The 11,474-nt window shown below is 47.0% G+C and overlaps 1 protein-coding gene across 1 annotated transcript in view; it reads left to right on the top strand.

Moving 5' to 3' along the window:
- Positions 1–3,275: 3,275 nt before the first annotated feature.
- tmem145 (transmembrane protein 145) overlaps positions 3,276–11,474 on the top strand; it is a 51,897-nt gene continuing 43,698 nt past the window's right edge. The window contains exon 1 of the mRNA XM_055645705.1: positions 3,276–3,374. Coding sequence (XP_055501680.1) covers positions 3,276–3,374 — 99 coding nt within the window. The remainder of the gene's footprint in view (positions 3,375–11,474) is intronic.

Genomic DNA, 11,474 nt, shown 5'->3' with positions numbered 1-11,474 from the left:
CGCCGCCCCCCGCCCCGCCCCCCACCCAATCGCAACCCAGTTACCAAGTCTTATTTTTGTCCACCGTCCCTTCAGACCAAAGATCTTTGCTTCAGACGGTCCCGGAGCGTAACTGATCAATGCAGGACGAACAACCTTTGTAACTGGAGTCATGGAGCAGAGAGAGCTGCCCATCGGTGTCGGGGTGCGCCCCCACGAGCAGTGGCCGATGCAATCAGAGGTCTTTGGGAATGACAGTCACGAAGTAAACACGAGGCAATGAGAACTGCAGGGTTCGGGCGGTGTTAATCTGTCACGAGAACGAAATCCTAGAGCACACGACTTGGTTTTACGCGATTAAATAACATCAAGTACAAATACAGTGTCTCTTTGCCGCTGAAACATCGCGTCCCCGATTCCTTTACTTCCTAACAATCGATCCTTTCCCCCTTCCTTCTCTCTAACACCTCCCTTTTTCATCCCCCCCCCCCCCTCCCCATTTCTCTCTCCCTCACTTTACTCCCCTCTACCTATAATTCCCCCTCACTCTCCCCATCCCTCCCTCCCCCCCCCTCCCTCTTTCCCCCCCCCCCCCCCCCCCCCCCCCCCCCATCCCTGTGCCCCACCAGGACTCGCACCAATTTCTCCCCGCTCCCACATTCCTTCCTCTGGCTTCTCAATGTGCAATTTTTCAATCCTTTTGTCTCACACCTTCTGCTTTTATCTCTGGCCTTTGTTCTAACCGCCTGCCTATCAATTTTTCTTAAATGTTGCGATAGTACTTGCCTCAACTACCTCCTCCGGCAACTCGTTCCATACACCCACCACCTTTTGTGTGAAAAAAGTTACCCCTCCGGTTCCAATGAACATTTACCTTTGAGAATGTTATGTTTCTGCCTAGGACATGGCTGTAACATTTGTGAACACTTTTTTGTGGGGTTGAAACATTCTTTCTGTTTAACATAGATTAACAACACACAGTTAATAATTCTCTTAAGTGGATTGGAGCTAATATTGGATTAAAAATGAAATGCATTAAGAATCATTCACAAATCACATGAAGCAGATCTTGTGATGAGATCTGTTCAACCGAGTCCTTGTTAGTCTTTGGCTGTGCTTACTGTCAATCAAGAGGCAAGGAACTACATAAAAACATAAGGAATTGCAGGCACTGGTTTAACAAGCAACGTTAAAATCAGTGGTAACTAATGAGAATGAAAAATATAATCAACTGAGCTGTTTATTTACTGGAAAGCAAGAGGACTACAAAAGGTTTGATTATTAATCATATATAAGAAGATATTTCACTCCTGCCATCGGGAAGAAGACATAGAAGCCAGGAAACTGACATCCAGGATCAGGAACAGCTTCTTCCCTCCAGCTATCAGGCACTACAACCTCCAAATAAACTCTGAACAGCATAGATTCTTATGTGTATGTATGTGTGGTATAACTGTGAGGTTATCCACTTAGGTGGCAAAAACAGGAAAGTAGATTATTATCTGAATGGTGGCCGATTAGGAAAAGGGGGAGATGCAACGAGACCCGGGTGTCATGGTACACCAGTCATTAAAAGTAGGCATGCAGGTGCAGCAGGCAGTGAAGAAGGCGAATGGTATGTTAGCATTCATAGCAAAAGGATTTGAGTATAGGAGCAGGGAGGTTCTACTGCAGTTGTACAGGGTCTGGGTGAGACCACACCTGGAGTATTCCGTACAGTTTTGGTCTCCTAATCTGAGGAAAGACATTCTTGCCATAGAGGGAGTACAGAGAAGGTTCACCAGACTGATTCCTGGGATGTCAGGACTTTCATATGAAGAAAGACTGGATAGACTCGGTTTGTACTCGCTAGATTTTGGAAGATTGAGGGGGGATCTTATAGAAACTTACAAAATTCTTAAGGGGTTAGACAGGCTAGATGAAGGAAGATTGTTCCCGATGTTGGGGAAGTCCAGAACAAGGGGTCACAGTTTAAGGATAAGGGGGAAATCTTTTAGGACCGAGATGAGGAAAACTTTTTTCACACAGAGTGGTGAATCTCTGGAATTCTCTCCCACAGAAGGTAGTAGAGGCCAGTTCATTGGCTATATTTAAGAGGGAGTTAGATGTGGCCCTTGTGGCTAAAGGGATCAGGGGGTATGGAGAGAAGGTAGGTACAGGATACTGAGTTGGATGATCAGCCTTGATCATATTGAATGGCGGTGCAGGCTTGAAGGGCCGAATGGCCTACTCCTGCACCTATTTTCTATGTTTCTATGTAGTGTGTGTATATATTAATTTCTCTAACTTCAAGGAACCATTGCAGTACTTTCTCCGTCCCTCCCCCACAGGTCATTGTACTCAAAGATCTTATAGCGCTATAAGATCTTTGATTGTACTAGCTTCAAAGCTGTCTTGTTGAGTCTCATTGTATGTAACTCGTTTTCACCACAGCTAACAATGGCCTGTCTCCATTCTCATTGTTACTTTTTTTGCCTATCTTACATTCATTTTCCTCTATATCTTTCTACATCGTCATCTATATCTTTCCTGACTTTCAGTCTGAAGAAGGGTCTCGACCTGAAACGTCACCTATTCCTTCTCTCCAGAGATGCTGCCTTACCCGCTGAGTTACTCCAGCATTTTGTGTCTATCCACGGTGCAGTTCCTTCTTAACACATAACTAATATCTGTGAACTTCCGAATCATGTCCCATTGAGTTACTCCAGCGTGTCGTGTCTATCTGCGGGGTAAACCAGCATCTGCTGTTCCTCATGATATATGTATTTTTATTTCTATTTACTTGTTATTTGTACTGCACACTGAACGGACACTGGTTGAGCAACGTTTTTTTGTTTCCTCTGGGTATGTGAGTACTCAGGAAATAACAATAAAGATACTGATACTGATACTTCCTACACTCTCCGTCTGGAGAAGGATCTCGACCTGAAAAGTCACCTATTCCTTTTCTCCAAAGATGCTGCCTGACCCACTGAGGTACTCCAGCTATTTTTGTGTCCACTATGTTTACTATGATATTGCGCTGTGCTGCTGCAAGTAAGAATGTCATTGTTCTGTCTGGGACACATGACAATGAAACACTCTGCATGATCTTTGCTCTTGACGAGTCATCATGGTGTCGTCTGGGCGGGGCTTCAACCACAAGCCGTGTCATTGGTTCATGCTGATGTCACTCATGGCAGCGATCAGCCAATGATCGGAGGTCCCGCCCACACGTGACGCAATACAGGGGCGTCCATGCGGTTGCGGGGCGGAGCGACGCCGTGAGGGGGAGGGAGGGAGACGTTGACTGAGGGATGCGGGGCCGGGGCCGGGGCCGCTGCTGCCTTTTGCTCCTCTGCTGGCTGCGGTTAGTTTGCAGCAAGTTCGAGGCCGGCAAGTTAGACACAGACCAGGTAATGCACGTCCTACTGTTGACATTTGAACAAGATTAGGATAAGGTTGAGCCCAGCCCATTAAGCAAGGATCTTCCCTCCCAATGAATGTAGGGCAAATGTCCCACTTCCCTTTTATCCCAAACAAAATTCCTGCGACAAGGTCCCCCCTCAGCCAGAGTGCAGCTGATCTATTTGGGGGCATTGTAGGGAGATGCAATTACATGTTTGGCTCCTTGCATTAATTTATCCATAAAAAATATATAAAATGCCACCCTTCCCTGTCTTGTCAACTTCTGCGTACAATTTGGAGGAGTGTGTTGATGCCCATGATGAGTATTGATGGGCCATATTGATAGTTATTGAAGTTTGGACTCAAGAAACTGCAATGGTTTACAAAAAAAATGCAGATTGCTGGAGTAATTCAGCGGGTCCAATGGTACTTTTTCATTCTGTATGGCTTACCTTACTTTTTTTTATGCAATCAGATTGCATTCTCCTGCATTCATCAGGATTAAATTCTGCCTATCATTACTCTACTTACCAACTGAAGAATACTGTCCTGTATTCAAAGATTACTTGCTCGTCTACAATAACAGAACTAATATTGATAGACTGAGGAGTCTGAAAAAGGGTTCTGACCTGAAGCATCACCCATCCTTTTTCTCCAGAGATGCTGTCTGACCTGCTGAGTTACTCCAGCACTTTGTGTCCATCTTCAGTATAAACCAGCATCTGTGGTTCCTTCCTACATGTAATAACTAATATTGATGCCATCTGTGAACTTGCCAATCAAAGTTATAGAGAGAAGGCAGGAACGGGGTACTGATTGTGGATGATCAGCCATGATCATCCTGAACTTTCTGACGGAGCGACCGCAGGCAGTGAGACTGGGCCCGCACCTGTCCTCCACTATCACCCTGAGCACCGGCACACCAGAGGGCTGTGTACTAAACCCCATACTCTACTCCCTCTTCACTCACGACTATGTTCCTGCATTCGACACCAACACCATCGTGAAGTTTGCAGACGACACAACAGTGATTGGGCTGATCACCAATGGTGATGAAACAAAATACAGAGCGGAGGTGCAGAACCTGGCAGACTGGTGCACACGTAACAACTTGTCACTAAACACCTCCAAGACCAAGGAGCTGATTATTGACTTCAGGAGGTTCCATAATGGAGAATACGCCCCAATCTCCATCTACAGGGAAAGTGTGGAGAGAGGGTCCAGCTTTAAGTTTCTGGGCACTCACATTTCTGAGGACCTCACATGGTCCACCAACACCGCTGCGCTGGTAAAGAAGGCACAGCAACGACTGTTCTTCCTAAGGACATTAAAAAAGGCTGGTCTGCCCCAACAGCCGCTGACAACGTTCTACCGCTGCACCACAGAGAGCATATTAACGTATGGCATCTCTGTGTGGTATCTCAGCTGCACGGAGGCGGAGAGGAGAGCTTTTCAGCGCATCGTCCACAGAGCGCAGAGGATCATTGGGACAGCTACCAGCCTTGGAGGGCATCTACCACACACGGTGCCTCAGGAAGGCCCTCATCCATAAAGACTCCTCACACCCTTGTAACGGACTGTTCGAACTACTTCCCTCCGGCAGACGTTACAAGGCCTTCTACGCCCGTCCCAACCTCCAGACTCAGAGCCGCTATAGCTCTGGGAATAAAGCTGTTTCTGAGTCTGGAGGTTCGAACTACTTCCCTCCGGCAGACGTTACAAGGCCTTCTACGGCCGAACCTCCAGACTCAGAAACAGCTTTATTCCCAGAGCTATAGCGGCTCTGAACCGGCCCTGCTGAGTGCCCCCCATCCCCCCTGGACTGTCTCCCTCGGATGGTCACGTCACACAGCTATTTATTTATTTTACTCTTTTACGTCGGTTGGAAGCTGCATACTAAATCTCGTTGCACTGACGTGCAATGACAATAAAAGATATTATTATTATTATTATTATTATTATTATCACATTGAATGGTGGTGCTGGCCTATTGCACCTATTGTCTATTGTCTATACCATGTACATTCACAATTAAATTCTTAATGTATATAACAAACAATAAGGGTGCCAGTACTGTTCCCAGCGAGCAGCAAATACCTGAACTATCTCACAACTACAGGATCAGACCAAAATATTTGAGTCTTACCTCATCTTTGTTTTGAATGGTGGTGGACAATTAATAGCAATGTTACAAAATTTTGAGATTTTAAAAATTAAGTCTGCAATTTATCCCATCAAATAAAGCACAAAAATAAGTTTAATTTGACACCTAATTCACTTTCATATCTTCAGTATTAAAAATGTTATGGCCATTTTCATACTCGGAAATTAGCATCTTGTTCCCTATCGATTTTCCATTGACTTAACACAAAAGCTGCGATCGAGGACAGTGAAATGGCCATAACTTTCTTAAAAATTATGAGAACTGGAAGAAATGTTCAGTTATTATAGATTGAACCATTCTGAAACAAATATGAAACAATCTTACTTGGATGACCTGAAATTAAAGCATATAATTAGTTAGTTACCCAATTGTAGCTAATTCCAAACTTCAATTACTAGATCTAAACATCTATCCATTTCTTAAGAAAAGATTAACATTTTTAAATAGCCTAAGTGTCCAAATAACATTCACAAAGAATTCACAATAAAACATGATTTTTAAATCTCATTTACATTAATTTATAGGCCAATTGGAAGGAATTTAGTGTTAAATTGCTGTAAATTAATGGCCATTTAAATCAGCTTTCGAGTGGGATCATGTGGAACTCTGTGGAACGCGCTGGTTTAGAACATTCCCATTGCGGTAGATTTGTACCCCATATGCCCAGGAAAATACTACAGGATTTAATGGGGCCCCAAATTAGTTACTTGCAACATAAAACTTTGTATAAAGGGATCTTAAGAAGCGCTTTTTAATGTAAAAATAAACAACCTACCTTCCGTTGTCCCCAGTATGTGATCCGTCCCGTTGTCGGCGGTCGCGGGTTTAGAGGATAATTTTTAACGTACTATAACAATTAAATTAACCCATTAAATTTAAAAATAGCTCCAGCGAAAGAATCTCCCAGCGATTTTTCGTCAGCAACTAAGTAAGCTGAACAACCTTGATTTGAATAGTCTAGGGAAAATCGCGTTTTAAACCCGCCCCCCTCTCAACGGCGCCAAAATCACGCACACGGGGCAGGGACAGATCTGCAGCGACGCTTAAGGTAGGTTTTGCAACATACCCACAATTAAGTGGATAATGGAAAGAGGAAGTAAAAAGGCTGGTGAGGGATTGTCATCTTGGCTTAAATGATGGTGGACAATCAAACTGCTAATGGGAGGAGGAAGTAAAATGGCTGGTGAGGGTCTTAACAATGGTGATGCCATTGAATGATGAGGGGCAATCAGATGTGCCAAACAGATGATCCATCTTGGGTTTCTCTTTCATATCCTCATCACCACAGAAGCTCCTTTAGTTTAGTTTAGAGATACAGCATGGAAATAGACCCTTTCGGCCCACCGGGTCCCCACTGACCAGCGATCCCCGCTCACTAACACTATCCTATACCCACTAGGGACAATTTTTACATTTACCAAGCCAATTAACCTAAAACCTGTACGTCTTTGGAGTGTGGAAGGAAACAGGAGCACCCGGAGAAAACCCACACAGGACACGGGGAGAACGCACAAACTCCATACAGACAGCACCCGGTCGGGATCGAACCCGGGTCTCCGGCGCTGCATTCGCTGTAAGGTAGCAACTCTACCGCTGTGACTACCGTGATCCTTATCCGGCCCATTCACTGCACATAACAGCAAGGACTTGCTGACAACTCTAGATACAATATACTTTACGGAACCAGAGAACATACCAGCAAAAGTTCCTGGCTTCAGAACTAGCTGAACCTTTGGCCAAACTGTTCCGTTCACAAAAAAGCAGGACAGATCCAATTCAGCTCATTGCCAGCCAATGAATCTCCGTTCAATCATAAGGAAGGAAGCTATCGTTGATGGTGCTATCAAGTTATAGAGTTGTACAGAGCAGAAACAAGCCATTTATAAGCACCACTACCTGCATGATCCATACTGATTTTGAGTTCATCACAGGTTCTTCATCATCATTATGTCCACACACTGAAACTTCTGCACTAATAACACCATGGGACTGCTTTCACTCGAAGGAAGGCAGTGGTTCAAAACAGCAGATCACCATCGCCACCTCAACGGCAAGTGTAACGAATGCTGAAACAGGAAATGCTGGTTTGCAGGATATGCATATGCTGGTTTACACAAAATGACTCAGTGCTGGAGTAACTCAGCAGGCCAGGCAGCATCTCTGGTGAACATGGATAGGTGACGTTTGCTGGGCTTGCTAGTGACATCCATATGTCAAAATAAATAAAGGTTCAGTGGCATCTGCAAAAAGTAACTAAGGAAATGTTAATTAATAATGAAGGCCCAAGGAACTGCAAATACTGGAATCTTGAGTTAAGCACAGTCACATACATACACACACACACACACAATTAATATTATTAATTTGCTCGTTTTCCCCCATCCCCCGCACTATCCACTCTTGCATAACCCCCAACTGTGCAGGTGCGGCTAGAGAGAGAGAGGGAGGGGGTGGAGAGGGAAGAAGAGGGGGTAGAGGGGGTGAGGGGGTAGAGGGGGAGGGGGTAGAGAGGGAGGGGGTAGAGATTGAGGGGTGGGGGGCTAGTTCCCCCAAACGCAATAATCTACCACTCACCCATAGGTCCAAATACTCACTACCCCCTAGAGAGGGGAGGGGGGGCAGAGAGGGGGGGGGGGGGGGGCAGAGAGGGGGGGGTAGAGAGGGGGGAGGGGATAGAGAGGGAGGGGGAGGGGGGTAATGAGAAAGAGGGTAGAGGGAGGGGCAGGAGATAGAGAGGGAGGGAATGGGGGGTAGAGAGCGAGCGTTAGGAGGGCCGTGCAGCGTCACAGGGGAGAGCTGGTCCCCGAACGCAATACTCACCACTCACCCAAAGGTCCCAATACTCAGCACTCCCAAGAGAGGGAGGAAGGGTAGAGAGGGAGTGATGGTAGAGAGGGAGGGGAGTAGAAAGGGATGGGGAGGGGGTAGAGAGGGAGGGGGGAGGGGGTGGAACGGGAGGGGGTAGAGAGGGATGGAGTGGAGGGGGAGAGGGGCAGAGAGAGAGGGGGTAGAGACCCCACTCCATCTCCCTCTTCATTTCTCTCATCCTCCACCCCTCACTCCCATTCCCTGCCACAGCACCTACCCAGGTCGTAGAGCAGCGCCAGGGCCTGGAACTCAGCCTGGTTCTCGTACTCAGCCCGGCCCTGGCTGTAGACTGCAGCCGTCAGCTCGGCCACCGCATGGTCTCCAGTACAGGCCCCGACTTCATCTCCGGGCTCGTCCCTGACTCCGGCTCGTCCTTGGTTCCATGGGCGGCATCTTTTTCGGCGCCGGTCGCGGCCCCATCCCAAGCCCCGAGCTCGGCCCTCACTCCAGCTCCAGGCTCTGCTCCAACCCAGACCATTGGTGGGGCTCGGCCCGCAGCAGCAGCCTCCCCGCCAGGCACCGGGCCGTGGGCCGGTATCAATCTGATGACCCGAGCGAGGCCGCAGGCAGGCGTGGACCGGAGACGCCGAGCAAGGCCGGGGGAGGGCGTGGACCTGAGGACCCGAGCGAGGCCGCGGGCGGACGTGGACCCGAGGACCCCGAGCGAGGCCGCGGGCGGGCGTCGACCTGAGGACCCGACTTGCGTGTGCATTGTGATGTCAGTCTGTTTTTTAAATTTTTGTGGTTGGAGCGCTTGAGTCCCCCTCCCGCGTGGAGTGTCCCGTCGTGACTTGTGAGTTGATTGTGACGTCAGTCGGAATTTTTTTCTTCAAAATGAGAGCTTGCAAAATGTTCTAATATTTTGAAGCTGTTTTTAAAAGGTTAGTAACTTGTGAAATATAGGTTGAAATGCGACAGGGAGATATTTATCCGGTCCGCGGAAAAAATGTGAGTAGCATGTGTGAAAATGGGAAGACTTGTGGCCTAGGGTTTGGAAGAAAATAGAAATTAAGGAGATTAAAAGAAATAAAACAAAACCCTGGCGCACACAGACACGAGAACAAAGGGAAGTGGTATAATACTAGACTAAGGGGGGCCCAGCATCACACGGGAGGGCTGGTCACCCAACGCAATATTCCACCCTCTCCACCAATTCCAATATTGCTCGCCAGTGGGGGGGGGGGGAGAGCTTTCTGTTGCGCTAGTATTCTTGGGCTGGCAGTTCAGTCACTTACGGCTGGTGGGCTGGCAGTTCACTTACGGCTCGTGGGCTGGCAGTGCAGTCATTCACGCCTGGTACGCTGGCAGTTCACTCAGTCACCCCTCCTCCCTCCCCCCCCCACTCCTTGTCCTTCACACACACACACACACACACACTCATTCACACACACACACACACACTCATTCACACACACACACTCATTCACACACACACAGACTCATTCACACACATACACACACACAGACTCACTCAAACAGACACACACAGACTCACTCACACACTCAGACTCATTCACACACAAACACACTCATTCACACACACAGACTCATTCACACACACACATCACACACACACACACACACACACACCTCATTCACACAGACTCATACACACACACACAGACACATTCCCACACACACACACTCGTTTACACACACAAACAGACTCATTCACACACACACAGACTCATTCACACACACACAGACTCATTCACTCACACACACTCATCCAATACTAAAATGCCAAGTAACTTCAGAACGTGTTGAATATACAGTGTGTAAACCAAATGTTTAAAGCCTCCTGTAGAGGCTGCTGGTGCTGAAGCAAAAACGTGCAATAACATCCAACAAACACACTCACCATAGACAGAACAGCTCAGCTGAATTATTCAACGGCGCCTGCACTCAGCGCTATCTTGACGTCACCCTCTGAGTGAGCCACCATATTTCCGGGTTTTATAGTCCCTCCCCCCTGCGGGGGCAGCACAGAGAATGTCCCCTCAACGTGCGGCTGCGAGGGGGGGGTGAGGGGGGCGGCCTGCGGTGTCACCCACACACACTAACAATCCCCCGCACACACACACTAACCCCCCCCTGATATATTAATATTATTCATTCGCTCCTTTGATGGGAGAGGGGAGAAGAGGATGTAACTGATCCTTGATTATGCTGGTGACCTTGCCGAGGCACCGTGAAGTATAGATGGATTCAATGGAAGGGAGATAGACACAACATCCTGCAGTAGCTCAGCAGGTCTCAGCAGCATCTCCGGAGAAAATGGATATGAGAAGTTTCAGGTCATGACTCTTCAGACTTTTCAATGGAAGGGTGGCTCGTTTGTGTAATGGTCTGGGATATTTCAATAAGTCTGCAATTTATTGTGGTCGGATGGAGCTGTTCCCAATCCAGGCTATGATGCATCCTGATCAAATGCTTTCGTCAGCGCTTTTGTAGGTTGGTATGGAGATATGCCGTACTTCCATTCCAAGGAAGTAGAGGCAATTGGGTGCTTCCTTGGCCAAAACTTCCTTGTACCAAGGTTGAGTCAAATGCAATTTTATTTGCGTGCTAATTGGATCAGGTAATACTATACTTGTTTTTTCAAGTCAAACTCAAGTACAGTAGGTACAATAGAAGATGTAGAGTGCAGAATATAGTTCTCGGCATCATAGAGCATCAGTTCCATAGACAAAGTCCAATGTCCGCAATGGTAGAGAGGTGAATTGGGTAGTACTCTAGCTTATGGAAGGAATGTTCAGAACGCTGAAAACAGAGGGGACGAAGCTATTCCTGAGTCTGGCCGACGAGAGCAGGGAGAAGAAGGAATGACAGTATGCGACGTCGTATCAAGAATCAAGAGTGTTTTATCGTCATATGTCCCAGATAGAACAATGAAACTCTTACTTGCAGCAGCACGACAGAATATGTAAATATAGTACACTCTAAACAAAATAAAAAAAGAGAAAAAAAAGTACTGTGTGTGTATACATTACATCTACACATATGTTCTCTGGTCTCTGGTCCCTCCGTCCCCATTGTTTAATTATTCTGTATTTCTTGATTATTCTGTATCTTC

Source organism: Leucoraja erinacea, chromosome 14, assembly GCF_028641065.1.
Source record: "Leucoraja erinacea ecotype New England chromosome 14, Leri_hhj_1, whole genome shotgun sequence".
Taxonomy (NCBI): domain Eukaryota; kingdom Metazoa; phylum Chordata; class Chondrichthyes; order Rajiformes; family Rajidae; genus Leucoraja; species Leucoraja erinaceus.
Note: the sequence above shows the minus strand (reverse complement) of the source record. Positions and strands in the feature narration are given on the sequence as shown.